This window comes from Petromyzon marinus, chromosome 14 (assembly GCF_048934315.1).
Source record: "Petromyzon marinus isolate PM22_M1 ecotype Great Lakes invasive population chromosome 14, UKy_Petmar_22M1.pri1.0, whole genome shotgun sequence".
NCBI classification, from domain to species: domain Eukaryota; kingdom Metazoa; phylum Chordata; class Hyperoartia; order Petromyzontiformes; family Petromyzontidae; genus Petromyzon; species Petromyzon marinus.
Genome location: NC_133680.1, coordinates 1,527,870 through 1,548,366, shown reverse-complemented (window position 1 = coordinate 1,548,366; position 20,497 = coordinate 1,527,870). Strand labels below are relative to the sequence as shown.

Sequence of the window (20,497 nt, the reverse complement as noted above, 5' to 3'; positions counted from 1 at the left end):
TCGTGGTCTCATTTACACATTCGTTTATTGAACCGAATGCAGTCAATACAAACAAAGGCATTGGGTGGAGTGTGAGAGTCCCCGTGAGCCCAGCAGGAGCAGCCTACCCCAAGGGCAGGACCCTCACTAAAGGATTCCCCAGGGACTCGCGGCTGTCCTGCACAGGCAGTGGTCACCCCTCGCTAGGCCTCACATCTTGCCAGGATCCTCCTTCAGCGTCACCGTGCGGTTGAACACCATCTGTAACGAAAGCGAGGTCTCACAATGAGCAACGTGTTCCATCAGCAATTACTTACCCAGCCATAGCCTCGCGGAGTCTCAAGACTACTTTTCGGGAGGGTCCTGGCCGCACTGGGATGCTTGGCGTAATTCTGTCGGCGTTTGGCTTCAGGCGCCTCCACCAACAACCTGGCAAGCCGTGGTGGCCACCCCCATCCAGGTACTCATCAGGCTCAAAAATCCCGCTGAGCTTCTGCAATCCCAAGATACCAGCACTGATTTGACAACCAGCCGTTGATGAGATCTGTGCTCTTTCATCTCACTCCTCTCTCTGCCTCTCTTTATCTCTCGGCGGGCCTCTCTACAAGCTTTCTCTGGGCCACATCCGGTGCCCGATCCGCGCGCGGGTTAGCTGTCATCCGCACACACAGGCTGCCCGCGCAGCCTATTCAGGCAGGCTGCCCACACACAGGCTGCCCCGCGTAGGCTGCCCGCGTACGCTGCCCCGCGTAGGCAATCCACCGCAGGTCGTCCCGCGCAGCCGCCTACCTTGTGGGCCGTCGAGTCGGGGTCCACGGAGAAGTAGCCGACGCGCTCGAATTGGAACTTGGAGAAGGGAGCGGCGCCCTGCACCGAGCTGTCCACCATGGCGCCTTCCAGCACGCGAATCGACTCCTGGGGACGCGGCGCACGCGGGGACGCGTCACGTGGCACGCGGCGGCGACGCACGACGCGGCAAACAGCGCGGACCGCAAGGCACGGAGCACGCGGCCAGCGGCCCGCCTTCGATCGGCCAACGCGCGGAGACGGCGTGCGAACACAGACGCGCGTCGCGCAGCGAGACTCACGGGGTTGATGTCCTTGAGGAATCCCCCTGGTACCTCAGCCGGGTCCTCTGGGTTCTTGTGCAAGAATCTGCAACGGGCAGAACACACCGCTGCGTCTCACACGCACAGGGCGGCGGTCACACGGCGTCACACGGCGTCACACCGCACCCGCAACGTCCAACCGCACCGTCGCACTCACAGCCGCTCGTAGAGGCGAACTTCGCACGGCAGGGGCTGCGCCACCCAGTGGACGAACGCCTTGGGCTTGACGGCCGCGTCGGCAGGCGCGCACGTCACCCGCAGCTCCACGACGCGCCCGCCGGCGTCCTGCGCACGACGACGACACGGCTCTCCCGTCAGCGCCGCCCCGAGCCCCGCGGCGACCGCCACCGCTCGGCGGTGAGAGTCGACCGCCCTCCCCCCCACCCCCCCCCACCCCCCCCGCTCACCTTGACCACGTCCTGCAGGGAGATGATGAGGCCCGCGTGACGCAGGCCCACGGGCTGCGACGGGGCCAGGCGGCGGTAACCGACCGCCGGGACCTGCGCGGACAGATGGAGGTGGGGGGGGGGCGGCGTGGGGCACGCCGGCTGCCGTGTGAGATGCGAGGCTCGTGGCTCCCCGCTTCCTCTCGGTGACCCCGCCCGCCACCTTCTCTAAGCGAGAGAACCGCGTGGGGGGACGGCGACACAGCCACGTGGCCTTGTGGCCGTGGCATGTCGACTGCTACTGTTGGGACTCGGGGAGAGGAACGGGGCTTGTCTGGGGATGTGGGGGGAGGTGGCTTTGGCCACGAGAGACCCCTAGCAAGGGAGCTCGCTCGGGGGATTTGCCAGCAGGGACCCTAGGGGTTGGTACCGGAGGGTGGATGCTGCTACGTGCCGCCTCCATGTACGGCGCGTGTGAGGAGTGCGAGCTGTGCGGAGTGGCAGCGCTGTATGCGATGAGGTGCGTGTGTATGTGTACGTGTGTGCGTGCACGTGTGTGTTTACGTGTATGTATACGTGTGTACGTTTGTTTACGCGTGTGTACGCGTGTGTGTACGCGTGTGTGTACGTGTGTGTACATTTCTGTACGTTTGACGACGCGTGTGTACGTGTGTACGTGTGGGGAGTGCCGCCGCGTCCCCTCACCTCGCGGAAGTCCGACTGCTCAATGTAGAGCGTCGCTCCGAGCGGCACCGAGTGGGAGCCGCGGCTCTCACCCGTCGGGAAGTTTGGCACCGAGACGCTGGACGGCTGCTCCACGTACACGCCGGGGCGTCACACAAACATCGTCGCACGCGCGTCATCTCACACGCGTCATCGCGCACGTGGCATCACACAAACAGCATCACACGTGGCATCACACAAACAGCATCACACGTGGCATCACACAAACGGCATCACACGTGGCATCACACAAACGGCATCACACGTGGCATCACACAAACAGCATCACACGTGGCATCACACAAACGGCATCACACGTGGCATCACACAAACAGCATCACACGTGGCATCGAATACTCGGCATCGCGCACGAGGGGCACCGGGGCTGCGCGTGGTGATGATGCGAGGGGGAGGAGCGTGGGGGAGGGGAGCAAGGGGAGTTGGGGGAGCGTAGGGGAGGGACGCACGGCGCTCTGCGGGAAGTTGGTGATGACCACCCGGAGCGGCTCCAGCACGGCCATGGCTCGGGGCGCCGTCTCGTTGAGCACGTCACGCACGCACGCCTCCAGCAGGTGCGGCTCAATCACCGTCTGGGCACCGGTCACCCCAACCTACGCACGCACGCAGTGCGTTGATACAGCGCTGCTCCTGCGGAGCGAGCGAACGCGCGCGCATGGGTAGGAGCAGGAAGGTGTCACAGGCAACAACGCGACACCTCAAAGTGCACCTAGCTTGGCACAAGCCGAGTGGAGAATGACGGTTGCTGTCGTGTGAAAGTGTACGTGTGAGTTCTTATACACGTGTCCGTGCGCGTTAATGCGCGCACGTGTTTAACAGCGTGTGGTGAAGAGTGCGGTGTTAGTGAGTGTCGCGTTCGCGATAGAATTCACGTTCGTGAGAGTGCGGCGTTGGTGAATGAGTGCGGCGTCAGTGAATGAGTGTGCGTCAGCGTGCACGTGCCTTGGCACAGAAGTTGTTGATGGCCTCAGCGGGGAAGCCACGGCGCCGCAACGCGGTGAGCGTGAAGAGCCGGGGGTCGTCCCAGTCCCTGGAGGGGAGGGGCGGTGGGGGAGTGGGGGGCACGGCGGAGGCGGTGAGCAAGCGTGGTCGGAACGGGGTTCCTCTACCCCCCTCGTACAACCCAGCGGCTGGGTCCCGTCCGGCCCACGGGCTCCTGGTGCAGTCGCACGGCCTGCGCCGCTGCGGGGATGCCGGCTCTGCGGGAGCGGCCTCGGAGATGGGGGGGGGGAGACGCCTAGAGCGGCGTCGTGGCAGCCACGGCGGGCACTGGGGTCGTGGAAACCCCGACTCTGAACTTAACGAAACAGTGCCTCTTTTGCTTTCGCGTGACCTCGCTGCAGCCACCAGAGGGCGCTACGTTCACCACAACGTATAAACAGATCTCGACAGATCCTGCGTATCGATTTGCGACCCTGAACTGCGACAAGTCGTGTTATCGCCACGGTGAGCGGCAACTCGTTACAGCCGGCGGCCGCCCGAGGCAGCGCGGTCGGGGCTGAGTCAGAGCTCAGGGCGATTGCATCAGCCCGCACACTTTGGAATCCTCAGTTACTAAACTGTAATTTTTTATTTTACCAGGAAAGGCCTACGTAGCTCTTTCTCAGAAGCGACCTGCCCACAAATGATAGCTCAACGAAGTGGCTTCTTTTTCGATTTAAAGCTTTCGTGACTGCAATGATTCATCTTCTTTGGTTCTTTCGGTAAAGTCACGTAGAATGAGAATAAAATAATAAATTGATAAAATAAAATAACACAATAATATTCTCACGACGTTTCGGCCACAACACAAGCGGCCTTCATCAGGTGAAGGGACGAGACTGTCTGGTAGGACAGCGCTGGACAGACAGTCTCGTCCCTTCACCTGGACAGACAGTCTCGTCCCTTCACCTGATGAAGGCCGCTTGTGTTGTGGCCGAAACGTCGTGAGAATATTATTGTGTTATTTTATTTTATCAATTTATTATTTTATTCTCATTCTACGTGACTTTACCGAAAGAACCAAAGAAGATGAAGTGGCTTCTCATCATCACTTGGATATAGCAGCAGCCAAATACTCTAAAAGCGTGACGTTGAGTCTAAATGTGGAGGGAAAAACCGGAGGACCCGGATAAAAAATCCACACGGCCGCGGTGAGAGAGACAAGCAAACTCAAAATATACAGCAGGCGTCAGGGTGAGGATCGAACCCACGACCTCCTGCAAACCAGGCGAGGCAGTTAACATCTCGCCACCGTGGCGCCCTCTGGCATCCCGCTTGTCGCCGTGACGATGGAGTCATGAGATGCTCCCGCCAGGAATCGAACTCGGTGTGGTGATTATTTGGGCGAATCTGCTGCGTCGCCATTGGTGCAAGAGCACAGTTAAAAACTACAAAAACTCAACACGTTCGTCGATAACACCATCTGTGAGTCCTAAAAGGAAAATATATCATGGGTGACGTTTCAGGCAATGACCGTTCTTCATTGCGCATCTCATTTATTTTATCCTTCAAGGTGTTGTTGGTGAATGTGTCAAGTCGCCTCGTGCAGTGCGCTACGCACCGCTGCTCTGGCTCCTTGCGGTGGACCCTGTGCCGCTAGAGAAGACAAATTTTAAGGGGGTTTTTATAGCGTCCTGTGCATCCGGTCACAGGTCGGTAAACGTTGAAGTTTATAGCTCAGAGTCAAGGACAGTGGTTGTGGGCACGTACGGCTCAGAGTTTTGTGGCCAGGGGGGGATAAGGGTTTACTGCTGCTGTTGGCGTTAGGAATTCGAGATAATGTGAGAGAGAGCATGAGGGATAAGGTTCAGGACTCGGGGTAGGGCTTGGGAATGAGTGCGGGTTAACGCTAGAGCTATGCTAGAGTTCGAGCTGCTGTGTGTGGATAACAGGTTAAAGCTTAGGACATTAGGAGCTAGGGATTAAGGTTATGGTTAAGGCTAGGGTTAGGATTGGTGCTATAACTAGAGCCAAGGTGAGGGATAGAGCTAGAATGAGGGTCAAGATTGAGGGCGAGGGTTAGAGCCACAGTTAGTAGCAGTGCTATGGCCAGGATCAGAATTAGGACTGGGGCAAGGGCTGAAGGGCTGAAGGGCCTCGTTACCCTAGGATGCCCCCAGGGCTCGTTGGTGCTGCCCTGGCTGCCCCTGGGGCTCATCGCCGCAGCCGTGCTGGGCTGTGCTGTAGTGTTACTCCCTCCCCCTTTCTCTCTCCAGGGTTCCCTGCGTTGATTCTCCGCCAACCGCGAGATGCGACTGCGTGTAGTCCTGTGATGACGGTGACGATGAGTTGAGCGCTATTGTCTCCGCTGAGGCAAGCGCTTCACCTGCAGATCTTCTCCTCGATGAGGCGCACGATCTTGCGCTTGGAAACGACGGTGTAATGCAGGTTCAGGCGCCCGTACTCCCACTGCACGGGGCAGTACAGGTCCAGCGCGTTGCACAGCCAAAAGTAGGAGGAGCGCCTGCACCCAGCAGACACGCGTGCGTCAGTGCGAGTGCGCGCACACCGACACACTTACGCTGGGGACGACGGGAGGATGTGCACGCGAGCGCGCTGGCACACACACGGACCTGGTCTGGAACTCCTTGGTGCAGAGCGAGTGGGTGATGTCCTCGATGGAGTCACACAGGCAGTGCGTGTAGTCGTACGTGGGGTAGATGCACCTGCCACCACCACACAACAACATCAGTATCATCAGCAGCAGCGACATCATCGTCCTCACCTTTAACACGCCTCCTGTCAGAATTATTGGTCCGGGGGGGGGAGTGGTGTGGGAGGGGTCAAACCGCTTCTCGCTTTGGACTCCTTCCTCGTTACCCTCGCGTTCCTGTGGTCGCCGTGGCGGTTTTCATTTAAACACGCCGAAAGGTCTCGCGGCTGTGCCGCCGGTGGCGGTGGTGCGATGGCGTAGCTCACCACGTGTCCCCGGTGCGGTGGTGCGGCGTGTATTTGATGCGGTACGCCACGGGGTCCATCTTGCCGTCCTCCATCACCAGCTTCATCCTCAGCGTCACCTCCCCCTCCGCAAACTTCCCCTTGCGCATGTCCTGCGGCGCAAGCGGCAGAACACGGAGGGAGGGAGGTCACTCGTGACGTTGCGTCAGACGAGGTGGCTAAGCCAATGCGCTGCTACCATTCTTATCACTCCCGCTAAATGAACCGATCTCATCGCTCCATTTCCGCGGCGGGTCGCCCCCGTTGGAACGCGTTTGCGGATCTCGCGTCGCGGGAGCGCCACGACGTCGCAGCCGTCCTACGGGGGGAGCCCGCCCGGAACGTGCGGGACGGCGGCGTGGGGACCGTCAGGGCCGAGCGTCCTTCACCTCGAAGAGACGCAGAGATTCGGCGACGGGGCGGTCCCTCCACGGAGACGCAACGACGCTGTATCCCTTCAGCTCCTCCGACTTCTGGTGGCAGATGTACGCGTGGCCCCTGCGGACGACGAGGCGACGGGTTAGGCACGGGTGAGGAACGGCACGTGAGCCATGGGTTCCCCACGCCGGGGCTCGGGGTTACCGTGCGTAGGTCAGGGTGAGGGGGGCGTGCACGCTACAGAGCGCGATGGGCAGCACGGCGACCTCTTGATGAGCTCCACGGCCCAGACGTAGAGCTGCTGGAAGTGGTCGGAGGCGTGGGTCACCGCGTAGGGGATGTACCCTGCGGGGAGGGGAGGCGAGACGGCGCCGACGTCACAATCGGAGCCGGCGCAGGGGGGTGGGGGAGGCGGAGCGCGATGGGAACGTGACGGACGGGACGTCGAAGCACAGCGGGGAGCGCGATATTTCGACCGTTCTTACCGAGCCACTCCACCATGTCTCGGATCCCACGGAAGTATTTCTCCTCCTCCTTCTCGGGGTTCGTGTCGTCGTAACGCAGGAAGCAGATCCCTCCGTTCGCCTGACGGGGGAGGGGGGCCACGGGGAGACCAAGTCGTTAATTGCCACCACGAGCAAGGGCAGAGTCCCCCCCCCCTCCCACCCCGTGCGGCCTACTCAGGCTGCCGCGGCACGTGCCGCCGGTGAGCACCAACGACGATGGCTGGCATCGCGCACGAGCGGGCGACGAGCTCCCCGGCGCGCGCCAGGTAATGGAGGCCGAGTCAACCTAGCGGAGACCCAGGACCAGGACCCGGTGCTGCTCTGCCTGCCGCGGCTGCGTCGTGGTGCGCGGTGCGGTTGTGGTGACAGAAAGGAGGACAGTTGGGAGTGGTTAAGGCGGGGGGGGGGTTGGGGTAGGCTCGGTCATAGCTTAGGGGGCGGGAGTTCGGGAGTAGCAGTAGGAAAGCCAAGCGAGAAGAGATGGGTTTGAAGGGAGGAACGGAAGCAGGTGAGTGAAGGTGATTTTGTTTCATGTGCAGTGAGAGTTGGTTCCAGTGAAGGGGAGCAAGAAGGGGAAACAAACCGCAGCATGACTGGGCGCATGGCCCAGGGAGGCACAGAGAGAGACCGGTGGAGATTGGATGGGACGATGAATGGTGCCGGCGGGCAACTGCAACCGCCCGGCTACGCCCGCGCAGTACCTTGGCGAAGCCGAAATTGAAGTTGATGGCTTTGGCGTGGCCGATGTGCAGGATGCCGTTGGGTTCGGGAGGAAAGCGTGTGCGCACCTGGATGGGGGGGGGGGAGTGGGGACCGCACAGCGCTCAATCCCGGCTGCGGCGTGGCACGTGGACGATGTTGCGGGAGCTGCGGTGCGGTCTCACCTGCCCCCCGGTCCTTGCCAGGTGCTCCTGCAGTATTCGCGTGGTGTGTGGCGTCACCACGTAGCCCTCTGTCTTGTAGTTCTCACCTGGTGGGGGCGGGGAGGGGAGCGAAGCCACACGCGACGGGGAGACTTTACACGTCATAGCGAGTGCACAGCTTCAAGTGTACACACACACACCGGTGGTACACCATCCAGTGTACACACGGATGGTAAACCATCCAGTGTACACACACGCACACTGGTGATATACCATTTAGTGTACACACACAGGTGATACACCATACACACACACACACAGGTGGCACACCGTTCAGTGTACACATACATGCACACACAGATACGTGTACACATACATGCACTGGTTCAGATAATGGTCACCGATGTTGGTCGTGAGCAGGAATCGAACTCGGGTCTCTGAGTTTGTAACCCAGCGTGCTAACTGCTGCACAACCGCTTACCACACGCACACACGCACACACCACATCACCGTCATCGCTCACCGGGCTTGTGGAAGTTGAGGGAAGCCCCACGCAGCTGCTCCATCAGAGAAAGGCACTGCACGGGAGCCTCACCTACACACGCCAACAAAGACAAAGGTCCCGCGTATAGCCTTAACAGACTGTTGGGACAAGTGCTGTTAGCAGGCACCTATTAAGGCCGGCACGGCACACGAGGAGGCGAGTGGTCAGCACCATTCCCGGCCGCCTTTGTCTCTCGAGTGGCGATGTGTACACACCACAGCAGCTACTCATTTAAGGCCGAGTCGACTGAGAGGAATCCCAGGACCGGTTCAGATAATCGTCACCGGTGTTGGCCGACAGTGGGAATCGAACTCGGCTTGCGGGGTTCGTAGCGCAGCGTAGCGCTAACCGCTCCACTACCGCTCCTCACCCATATAAGTGTAGTGTAGTAGAACGACACTACTGTGTTGGCTCGGTATAGGGGCTGTAGGCGGGTGTCACGGAGGTCGTGTCAGGCCGTGACACTCTGCGTGAACCCAACAGGACACGTGACCGGATAAAGGGGGCCAGGGGCCCCAGGGCGGTCACGTGGTTGTGGGGTCACGTGGTTGGGGGCTCGGGCCTTCCCGAAGGATCGGGGGACGTGGCCTGGGGTGGAGCCGGCCACGCCGGAGTGGTTGTCAGCGGGGTGTGGACGGTGAGCTGGGCTGTTCCGTGCTGTTCTGCTGGGTCATCTCTGGGATGAAGCTGTCCGGTCTCCGCTAGTGGACCAGGCAGCGTGTTGGACTGTCCTGGTCCAGTGATGTAGTACCCCCGTGGGTTAGCCAAGTTAGGAACGGTGACTACCCCCTTAAGTCGTTATGTGAAGTGTTACCTGTTGTGTTAGCTAATAAATAGCGTTGCCTCCAAAGTCCAGTGTGCGCCTGAATTTAACCCACTACATAAGTACCAACGCACACACACACACAGACATGAGAGCGTGCGCGCGTCTTCGTTGGCCCAAGAGTGGGCGCGACACTTCCAGCCGTGCGCTGGCGGCACCCCGCCCTGGCGACCGCACCGTTCACGGTGGGAGCGGAGACGCTCCCTGCCGGCGCCTCCTTCTCGGCCTTCGGCTTCTGTGGCTGCACGGTTGGGTGGGGGGAGGGACGTTGAGGTACGTTACAGCGGTGAGGTAGTGGCAGCGCCTGCAGCACCACCGCAACCTCTTACACACAGCCTGCAGACAACCACCCCACCCACACACACAGCCTGCAGACCACCACCCCACCCACACACACAGCCTGCAGACAACCTCCACACACACACATCCTGCAGACCACCACCCCACCCACACACACAGCCTGCAGACAACCACCACACACACACACACAGCCTGCAGACCACCACCCCACCCACACACACAGCCTGCAGACAACCACCACACACACAGCCTGCAGACCACCACCCCACACACACACACAGCCTGCAGACAACCACACCACCCATCAAACATTCACAACCGTCCACACATCTCACAAGCAGCCTATAGTTATCCACACCGTCTATCATGCACACAAGACACACACACATTCACTTACAGACACAAAAACTGAAGACACCCACAGAACTTTGATTCACACGTACACAGCTACGCAGCACGTCAACTCCCCCCTCCTACACCCACGCACTCCCAACACGTCAACTTTATTTTTAACCAGGCGAGAACCCCTCGAGGTTGGAGTCTCTTCCGCAAGCGAGGCCACCCGCACGCATTCCCACGCTAACACCGACGCAAGCGCGCACGCCCTGAGACGCGCGGCATGCTCGGCATGTCTCACTAAACCGGTGACCCCCGTGACCTACTGACCTTCTGCTTCTTCTCGCGGTCACTCTCCGTCTTGGGACCAAGCATATTGAGGACCTGGCGAGACACAACGAGACAAGGCCGGTGGCCAAGAGGGCCCGGTGGGGAGAGATGATTCGTGGGGAAGGAGGCTCAGAAGAGGGATGGGTCGAAACATTCTCCTGTGCGAGCGATGAATAGAATATTCAACTTGCTTTGGTGTGCCACCGCTCGTGAACAAGCAACCCCCGCGTTACCCAACAATAACGCAAACAATGACGTGCCAGTTGATTGATTGCAGAGACCCTTGCAGTGACAAAAAGTGACCAAGCGTGGAGATAAAATCAGAAAACACTGCGCTGATGCCAAGTGTAAAACATTCCCTGGATAAATATCACTTGCGGGCCGTTTCTAGGTGGTAGGCTTCATATGGCCGTGGGCCGTGTGACGCGAGGCCGTGAGCAGCATACGGCCCATGGGCTGTGGGCCCCCCCCCCCCGTGCCTCGGGTCGTCATCTTCCTGCCCCACAGCCGGCATGGGAGACCTCAAAATCAAAGAGGGAGCTCAGCCGCAGCGCTCCATCGGAAGGCTCGCGATGAGATCATTCGCGGAACGCGCGGGGCGGGTCTCTGCCTCACCTGCACGTCCACCTCGTTTTTCAAAATCTTGCCGTCGGCCCATTTCAAGAGGCCCCGCGTCTCGGCTGCACCCACGACAAACACGACGGGGGAGGGGGAGCGGTCAGCGCGGAGTCAGCCCCGAACACGGCGCAACGCCACACAGACACTGCCAGCAGCAGCAGAAACAACAACGGCCACCGCCGCCTAGGAGATGTTAACTACCTCGCCTGGTATACAGGAGGTCGTGGGCTCGATCCCGACCCCGACGTCTGTATATTTGGAGTTTTCACGTTCTTTCTCCCCGTGGTCGTATACATTTTTCAACGGTTTTACTTAACGTGACTCCTGTTTGTCGTGGTCAAATCTTGTAATAAAAAGTTAGTCTACTTCCTGTTGTCCAATGAATTCCAAATTTTGCACACGTACTCAGATCCGGTGACAATGCGTGCCTGTATCAAATTAATCAATTAATTGGCTCTTTTAAAGCAATGTATATTTTGCATGGACGGCTTATTAATTAAATATTTATTTGTGTAGGTCAAAAACGCCACGGTCCCTAAACTGTGGAATCGCCTCGCCCAAGAAGCAGGCGCCACGCGTCTCTTGTCATCAAGATGTCGTCCACTTCCCGTTGTCCAATCGAGTTATTTACTTTTTAGTGCACTTTAAAATAAAACCGTTGTTTTAAAAAAAGTTTTTCTAAGGAGTTTATTCTCCTGGTCCTCCGCTGTTTCCCTCCAGATTTAGACTCAACATCACGTGTTTAGAGGATTTGGCTGGTACACATTCCCACGTGATAAGCCTCTTCGTTGAGCTATCATTTGTGGCCAAGTCACTTCTGAAAAAGATCTCTATAGCTCAGTGGGGCCTTATCTGGTAAAAAAACAAAAAAAAACTTTTTAAAGGATGTGCGAGCTCCAGTCTGGAAGGATTTTGCAAGCGGGGCCAGTCTGCATGTTTCATGCAAAGCGCAGAGGTTGTTGTAACGAGTGGACATCTCGTGACGCGTGTAGAAGAGCGAACGTGACAGGCACCCTTATCCTGGCACACTGCGAGAGACACCCTGGAACAGAGATCCCCCCATGTAGCCTTTAACACTGTTGGGGCAAGTGCTTTTAGTAAGTACGTATAAAGGCCGGCATATCACAGTAGGAGGTGGATGGCCAACACCACGCCTGGCTGCCTTTGACTTCCCAGTGCCAATGTTTAGAACCCGCACCAAGCACTCATTTAAAGCTGAGTAGACCAGGACCAGTTCAAATATTCGTCACTTACATGTTGTGAGCGGGAACCGAACTAGGGTCGCCGTGTACGAACCACTACGCCACCGCTCCCCACACACTCTAAAACAGACACTCCAGCACAGGCACTGTGATAGAGACGCTCTAGAACAGACACTCGGGGTCTCTGGTGATGCGTGTGAAGGCCGCACCCATGATGAGGCCCATGTTGAAGTGGTATCGCTCCTCCAGCAGCTGTGACTTGTACTTTTTGATGACTCCCTCTACCTGTTGCACCACCACCACCAGACAGCACACAAGTAGGTTACATAGCACGATTGTGGAGATACGGTGGCAGTGTGGTGGCAGTGCGGTGGAGATACGGTGACGGTGGTGGTGCGATGGAGGTACAGTGGCGGTGTGGTGGCGGTGCGGTGGTGGTGCGTGCGGTGGTGGTGCGGTGGTGGTGTGATGGAGGTATAGTAGCGGTGCGTTGGTGGTGCGGTGACGGGAGGCGGTGACGGTGCCCGTCAGACGGCACACTCACGGTCTCCTCGATCTGCTCCGGCGTCACCACAATGCCCACGCCGCACGCCCTCTCAAACTCCTCCACGGCAAGCGGCTCCAGCGGGTGGCTCTTGAGGTACTCCAGCGCCGCTGGAACCACGCAGCAAGCACAGAGATCGCCCCCCCCACTCACGTGTCACGTTAAACGCACTGCTGGGGCAGCTGCCGTTACAAAAACGCAGAGACAGATAGATGCTCGTGTGTGCAGACACTGAGACATACTGACACATACAACAAAGACAAAGATCCCCCGTATAGCCTGAACAGACTGCTGGGGCAAGTGCTGTACTAATTTTAAGGCCGAGTTGACCTCAGGCAGGCCCGCTTCAGACCGCTTCAGATATTCACGACTTGCATTGGCCACGGCCGGGAATTGAACTCGGGTTACCGGGTGCTACAATGGCAGTGCTCCCATCAACAACAACAGCAGCAGCAGCAGCAGCATTTGCCAAGAACAAAGACAAAGATCCCCCGTATAGTCTGTCGGAGGTGACGGCATCACACGACACTCGTGCCAGGCTAGGTGCTCTTTACACATGCACCCGCAGGGCGCATGCAAGAGTGGTAGCGATTGGCCGAGACGTCCAAGACCCCTCCCCCCAACCCCGAGGTGAGACGACGGCTTTCACCAAACTCACGGTGACTGCGCGCGCACGTTCCGCTCTCGCGAGCAGCTAGCCTCCCGCCGCATTGTGCGCGTGCTCTGCGCGTGTACGTGTGTGCGCGCGTGTCTGCGCCCCGACGTGACAACCACAGCACCTTCTGTTTACACTCACAGGTCGCAGTGAAAGGGAATGTTCTTAAATGTGCAGGGCCACTCGCAGGCTGGCTGGGCTATTCTGGGGGCCAAACAAGAAACATTCTGAGCACGTGAATTCAAAAACCGGAACGGACCCGCCGCGCGCTCCACATTCTGTCCTGCATTGTACTCGCTAGGACAGAATGCTCTGATGGAAATTTCCCCATCACAACAAGTTTACCGGTTAACGTGCCGATCGAGTCATCGCTTCAAATCGATTCTCAGCGGGGGAGGTGAAGGACGGCCGGGCGTTAGTGCTGACCGCACCGCCTCCTAGTGCACCGTGCCAGCTGTAACAGTTAACAGGTGCTCGTTAACAGGTGCTCGTTAACAGGTGCTCGTTAATCGGTGCTCGTTAACAGCATTCGCCTGAGCAGTCTGTGTAACTTCCTCGCTTAATGCGCAGTTGTTCACGCCACAATGCGTTTTCGCTATAACGCGGTTCTTCTATTTGGGAACGTGGAACACGTCCACAGTTATAACGCTAAATGCACCCGCAGTTATAACGTGCAACGCGCCCGCAGTTATAACGTGGAACACACCAACAGTTGTAACGTGGAACACGTCCACAGTTATAATGCTTAACGCACCCACAGTTATAACGTGGAACACGTCCACAGTTATAACGTGGAACTCGCCCGCAGTTATAACGCTTAACGCACCCACAGTTATAACGTGGAACGTGCCCACAGTTATAACGTGGAACACACCCACAGTTATAACGTGGAACGCGCCCACAGTTATAACGTGGAACGCGCCCACCGTTATAACGCTTAATGCACCCACAGTTATAACGTGGAACACACCCACAGTTATAACGTGGAACGCGCCCACAGTTATAACGTGGAACGCGCCCACAGTTATAACGTGGAACGCACCCACAGTTATAACGCTTAACGCACCCACAGTTATAACGTGGAACACACCCACAGTTATAACGTGGAACGCGCCCACAGTTATAACGCTTAATGCACCCGCAGTTATAACGTGGAACGCGCCCACCGTTATAGCGTGGTTTATGAACGGTAAACAATGAACTACTTTCTTGGGCTGAGCGGGGCAGTACAGTACGCGGAATGAAACAGTAACACGGTGGTGTACCATCAGTCATTTGTCCCGCCATCTCATTGCGTATGTGCGTAGTTGTATCTCACCAAACTTTATCGTTACGTTATTTATGGAGAACTGATTTTCGCTTCACGTATTCTTCGCTTATCGCGGCACTTTTCAGGAACGTATCTACCGCGTCAAACGCGGACCTCACTGCATTTGTTTTACCAGGGCCACGTGGTATATAGAGCAGTCCCCAAACATTCTTCACTCCATCTTCTGACCTCTCTGGCAGCTATGTGCTGTGAAGATATCCCACAGCCCAATACGTCGCCTATTATCGTTTTTTTTCCCCCTCTTTGAGTGCCACAGCGTTATGGACGAATGTGTCGAGTTGTTAATTGTGCTTGTGCGTCACTGACAACACAGCAGCAGCATCGACAGATAATGTGTTTAATTGTCAAGGCGATAGGGGGGGAGCCTTGTGTTGTGTGTGCACTTTTACTCATGTGTCTGTGCATGCGCTACTGGGGCCGAGGCATGCTTGCGGAATGTTTAACTCCGCATTGTAATTTGTAACGCCACAACATTCTTGCTGTTAATACATTCACTGATGTAATGTTTAACGCGGTGGCGGTTTAACTTGTTGCACCAAAACTGTTTACTGGCGAGTGTGATTATTACTTTTCATGATGATTCACGGTTTTCATTGCCACACAAGCGGCCATGTTGACATCACTGCCACTTAGCGACGATCAACGGCTCGAGTTGTTGTTGTTGCACGTGACCAGGATGTGGCTGTGTGTGCAAGGGGCGATGTCCAGCTGGAGCTATGTGCCCGTGTTCTTGCGAGACAGCGCTCTACATCCGCGTGTGTGCCGAAGAATCAAGCAGTTCAGGTCCCACGACACAGCAACGTGGCCAGAATTCAGGTCCGAGAACTTAGACCCTAAACCTAGTATCCAGTTCTCAAACGCTGAAGGTCCTAAGCCTTCTTCAGCTCCTCCCTTAAAAACAATCTCCTCTCCTGTCCCGAGCCCATCTTGCTACTGCTACTCCCTGCCCCCGAGCTACGACCAGGCCTACTCCAGCCCCCACCCCAACCCCTATCACTACCCCAACCCCTATCACTACCCCATCACTACCCCAACCCCTATCACTACCCCAACCCCTATCACTGCCCCAACCCCTATCACTACCCTAACCCCTATCACGACCCCAAACCCTATCACTGCCCCAACCCCTATCACTACCCAACCCCTATCACTACCCCAACCCCTATCACTACCCCAACCCCTATCACTGCCCCAACCCCTATCACTACCCCAACCCCTATCACTACCCCAACCCCTATCACTACCCCAACCCCTATCACTGCCCCAACCCCTATCACTGCCCCAACTGCTATCATTACCCCAACCCCTATCACTACCCCAACCCCTATCACTACCCGAACCCCTATCACTACCCCAACCCCTATAACTACCCCAACCCCTATCACTACCCCTATCACTACCCCAACCCCTATCACTACCCCAACCCCTATCAGTACCCCAACACCTATCACTACCCCAACCCCTATCACTATCACCACCCCTATCACTACCCCAACCCCTATCACTACCCCAACCCCTATCACTACCCCAACCCCTATAACTACCCCAACCCCCATCACTACCCCAACCCCTATCACTACCCCAACCCCTATCACTACCCCTATCACTACCCCTATCACTACTCCAACCCCTATCACTACCCGAACCCCTATCACTACCTCAGCCCCTAACCAAACACCTATCACTACCCCTATCACTACCCCTATCACTACCCCTATCACTACCCCTATCACTATCACTACCCCTATCACTACCCCAACACCTATCACTACCCCTATCACTACCCCAACCCTATAACTACCCCAACCCCTATCACTACCCCAACCCCTATCACTACCCCTATCACTACCCCAACCCCTATCACTACCCCAACCCCTATCACTATCACTACCCCAACACCTATCACTACCCCTATCACTATCACTACCCCAACCCCTATCACTACCCCAATAACTACCCCAACCCCTATCACTACCCCAGCCCCTACCCCAACCCCTATCACTACCCCAACCCCCATCACTACCCCAACCCCTATCACTACCCCAACACCTATCACTACCCCTATCACTACCCCAACCCCTATCACTACCCCTATCACTATCACTACCCCTATCACTATAACTACCCCTATCACTACCCCAACCCCTATCACTACCCCTATCACTATCACTACCCCTATCATTATCACTACCCCTATCACTACCCCAACACCTATCACTACCCCTATCACTACCCCAACCCCTATAACTACCCCAACCCCGCTCACTACCCCTATCACTACCCCAACCCCTATCACTACCCCAACCCCTATCACTACCCCTATCACTACCCCAACACCTATTACTACCCCAACCCCTATCACTACCCCTATCACTACCCCTATAACAACCCCAACACCTATCACTACCCCAACCCCTATCACTACCCCAACCCCTATCATTATCACTCCCACCCGAAGACGGTTGCTTGTGTTGCGATCGAAATGTCGTGATCTATTATTATTTTCCTAGCTACGTGACGTTACCGAAAGAACCAAAGATTATGGATTCCTGCAGTCACGAAAGCTTCAAATCAAGATTATAATTAAGTAATATATTGTAAAAATAAATGATTTGATGACTTTTTTCATTGCTGTAGTTATTGTATTTATAATTTGTATGCAGCCTGTTGCAAACGTTGTGTTTAGAATTGTACAGTTTTTTCTGTATTGTTGATGAAACCCGATTCAAGGTCATTTACCACACAGTTGAACAATAAACTTTTCAACTGTGTGGTCAATGACCTTCTATCGAAACACCTTGAATCCCCTCTCACTTACAGTTCTCTTTGACCTCTGTGCAATGTTTTACATTGTAAACCACTCAACCCTCCTTGAGCGCCTCCATAACTGTGTAGGCATATCCGACCAACTTCTCTTTCCTTGTTTCGGTTTTCACTTCTCAAACTGCTCCGTTGCTGTTTCCACACAAGGACTGTGTTCCCCTGAATAACCCCTGTGCTATGGTGTGCCACAAAAACCCATCCTGACACCGCTGCTCTTCCCAGTGCATCTCTTCCCGCTCAGCAAACTGTTCCCCAGTTTGAGGATAAACTATCGCTTCCCCGGTGACGACACGCAGCTCGACACTGCCGTAGACTCGGTGAACCCACCGTCACGTCTGCCTCTCACATCCCACCTCGACGCGGACTCACCCTAAATTGGTTCCGACATCCTCCAGCTCTTTTTGGCAAACACTTCACAATGGTAAAGAGTGCAGTGTGGGTGTGCGCCAGACGCTGGCAAGGAGCGCGCAAACCCCTAGAGAGTTGTGACTGATCGCGGGCACGCGTTCTCCTCCCCTACACGTCTTGACTCTCCACGCCTGTCATCTGGGCAACATCTTCCCCATGCACTAAACCGTGAACCCAGAACCCACGACGTGAGGCCAGGTGCCAGGTCCCAAGCCTGCTTCCGTTCCTCCCTTAAAAGCCAACTCTCTTGTCCCGAGCCCATCCTGCTACTGCTACTACCTGCCCCCCAGCTACGACCAGGCCTACCCTAGCCCCTATCCCTATCACTACCCCAACCCCTATCACTACCCCTATTACTACCCCACCCCTATCACTACCTCAACCCCTCCTTAACCTATCTCACCTGTCCTCCTGTTACCATAACTACACCACCACTTTTAATAATAACGCCATCCATCATCAAGACACACTGTCATTGTACGTACAATTTAGTAATTTTTGTCCAGCACCTCGGAACTAGACGCTATATACATCTACATAAGATAAGAGACTTGAGGGCGATCCCATCACCTGTCAACCCCTTATCAGTGCCCTACCTTATTACAGACCAATTCAGGCCTTATTGGTCACCCCGTGCCACTTATAAAGCCCCAAGTTCATCCTACAGAGTCCCATCACAAGGGCGAAACACAAACAAATAGACAACAAAACATTACTGAAACGGCTGTACGCCGTATGGGACCCGACACCTCAATTTCCCCGTGCAAGGCGCCGGAGCGAACCGTACGGGTTGACGGCGGCGAGCTCCCCGGGCCTCACCTCCGAGTTGGATCTCGGAGGCGATGCGGCGGGACCCGATGTAGGTGGCCAGGGTGGGGAAGCGCCGCAGGTCGCGGCCGCGGCTCGCTGCGCCGTACAGCAGCGTCCCCATGGCGCGGTCCACTGCGCCGTCTGCAGACGCCTCCTGAGCCTGGGAGACGTCAAGGGCCGGGCGAGGGGCAAAGCGAGAGTCGGCACAGTGGCGTTTTCGTGTTTTTTTTTGGTTTGCCTGAGCGGCTGAGGGAGGGCTCAAGAGTCGAGGGTGGTGGAGGGGTGCGAGTGAATCAGAGGTTTTTTTATTACTAAATAAACACGAACAAACAAGATATTAGAGCAAAAACAACTGCATATTTTAGAGCAAAAAAAAACAACTTACTGAATATTCAACAATATTTAATACAATTTTCTGTAATAAAAGTTGGCTGGGATTAATTAGTAAAATTAGACATCAAAATTGAGTGATGGGTGCTATGGCACGTGTGTGAACAGCAGAGGTTCGCGGCGGTTCTAATGCAGCGGCCGCCCTGCTTAATACTGCCGTGTGTTTTAACCATACTACACACGCCGTCTGCTCCAACGCTGGACGTTAAAGACCTCGTGGCGTGGGGCAGGCAGGGGGTGCCTTGCCCCCCACCCCCCCCGTGACCAAAGCTACGAGTTGGGGCCCCCCTTGATAAACAACCACCACGACGCGAGCTGCAGTGACTGCATTTTGCGATGACGGAGCGCCCCCACAGCGTTCAATGTTCTTGACCGCGAGCGTAACGATTGCGGTGAGGCAAAGTGGAGCCGCAATATACAAAACAGCCTCGAGGAGCGACCGTGCGAGCCAAAACATCGAAGGCTGCGCCACTCACTCACTCACTCGCGGTGTTACGAGCGCAGCCTACGCCTGTGAATCACGGGGGCCTTGCTGTCAGACAGCCTTGCTCTCTGGTGAAGAAGCGAATGACGAGTGTGACACTTCAGCCGACGAGACTGCACCCCCCAAACCCCCACCTTGCCCTCATCCCCTTGGGTCCCCCTCGGCCTCCTCGCGAACCTCCCCGGCCGCCCCCCTCACCTGCCGCACGGCGAGGCCCAGGGCGGCCGCGAGCGGCGCGTTCTTGAGCGTCTCCAGCGCCTTGGCCTCGCTCAGCCCCGCCACCTGCAGCAGCCGCGCGTCCACGGGGGCAGAAGGAGCCGTCATGGTGCTCGCTCGGCAGTCTTCTACGCGATCTCTCGACCACGCACACACACACGCCAACACGCCAACACACACCAACACGCCAACACACACCAACACACCAACACACGCCAACACACGCGCGCGTTGAAGTGTCGGGAAACTCGCTCGGTCTTCTCCACGTGGGCGGCGGCGGCTGCAGCTGGGCGGTGACGTCACTTCTCTCGACTGACGCAACCGCCGTTCAATGCGGGTCGTGACGTCATGTAACGCTTCTGCTTCTTCATTCGCGTGGCTGAGGTCGAGGCAGCGGCAATGTCCATCACCTGTCAACCCCTTATCAGTGTCCTACCTTATTACAGACCGATTCAGACCTTACTGGTCACCCCGTGCCATTATAAATCTCAACGCCCATCCTACAAAGTCCCATCACAAGGGAGAAACACAAAGACAATTTTTTTGCCCGTATTGAAACGGCTGTACGCCGTCTGGACCTGAAAAACTCAATTTCCCTGTACAAGAATACGGGGCAACCCGTATGGGTTGACAGCTGTGAATTTCACGGTTGTAAACTGAACTAAACATTCAGGTGGTCAAGCCGGATAACTACACGTTTTATTATTATTACTACTACACGCTTTATTATTACTACTACACGCTTTATTATTATTACTACTACACGCTTTATTATTATTACTACTACACGCTTTATTATTATTA

General features: G+C 56.3%; 1 protein-coding gene across 1 annotated transcript; it reads right to left on the bottom strand.

The window, feature by feature from the left end:
* Window positions 1–6: 6 nt before the first annotated feature.
* On the bottom strand, window positions 7–20,001 carry QARS1 (glutaminyl-tRNA synthetase 1). Its single transcript, XM_032954451.2, has 24 exons — window positions 19,676–20,001; window positions 18,613–18,763; window positions 12,578–12,687; window positions 12,243–12,318; window positions 10,829–10,893; window positions 10,214–10,267; window positions 9,425–9,488; window positions 8,404–8,475; window positions 7,902–7,987; window positions 7,719–7,805; window positions 6,997–7,096; window positions 6,778–6,856; window positions 6,523–6,631; window positions 6,116–6,246; window positions 5,770–5,862; window positions 5,523–5,660; window positions 3,158–3,245; window positions 2,665–2,808; window positions 2,180–2,284; window positions 1,496–1,588; window positions 1,246–1,373; window positions 1,068–1,134; window positions 769–894; window positions 7–240 (listed from the first exon to the last, which is right to left on the bottom strand). The coding sequence occupies exons 1-24, from the start codon at window positions 19,799–19,801 to the stop codon at window positions 190–192; spliced, it is 2,343 nt and encodes a 780-aa protein (XP_032810342.1). The 5' UTR covers window positions 19,802–20,001; the 3' UTR covers window positions 7–189.
* Between the last annotated feature and the right edge of the window lie 496 nt (window positions 20,002–20,497).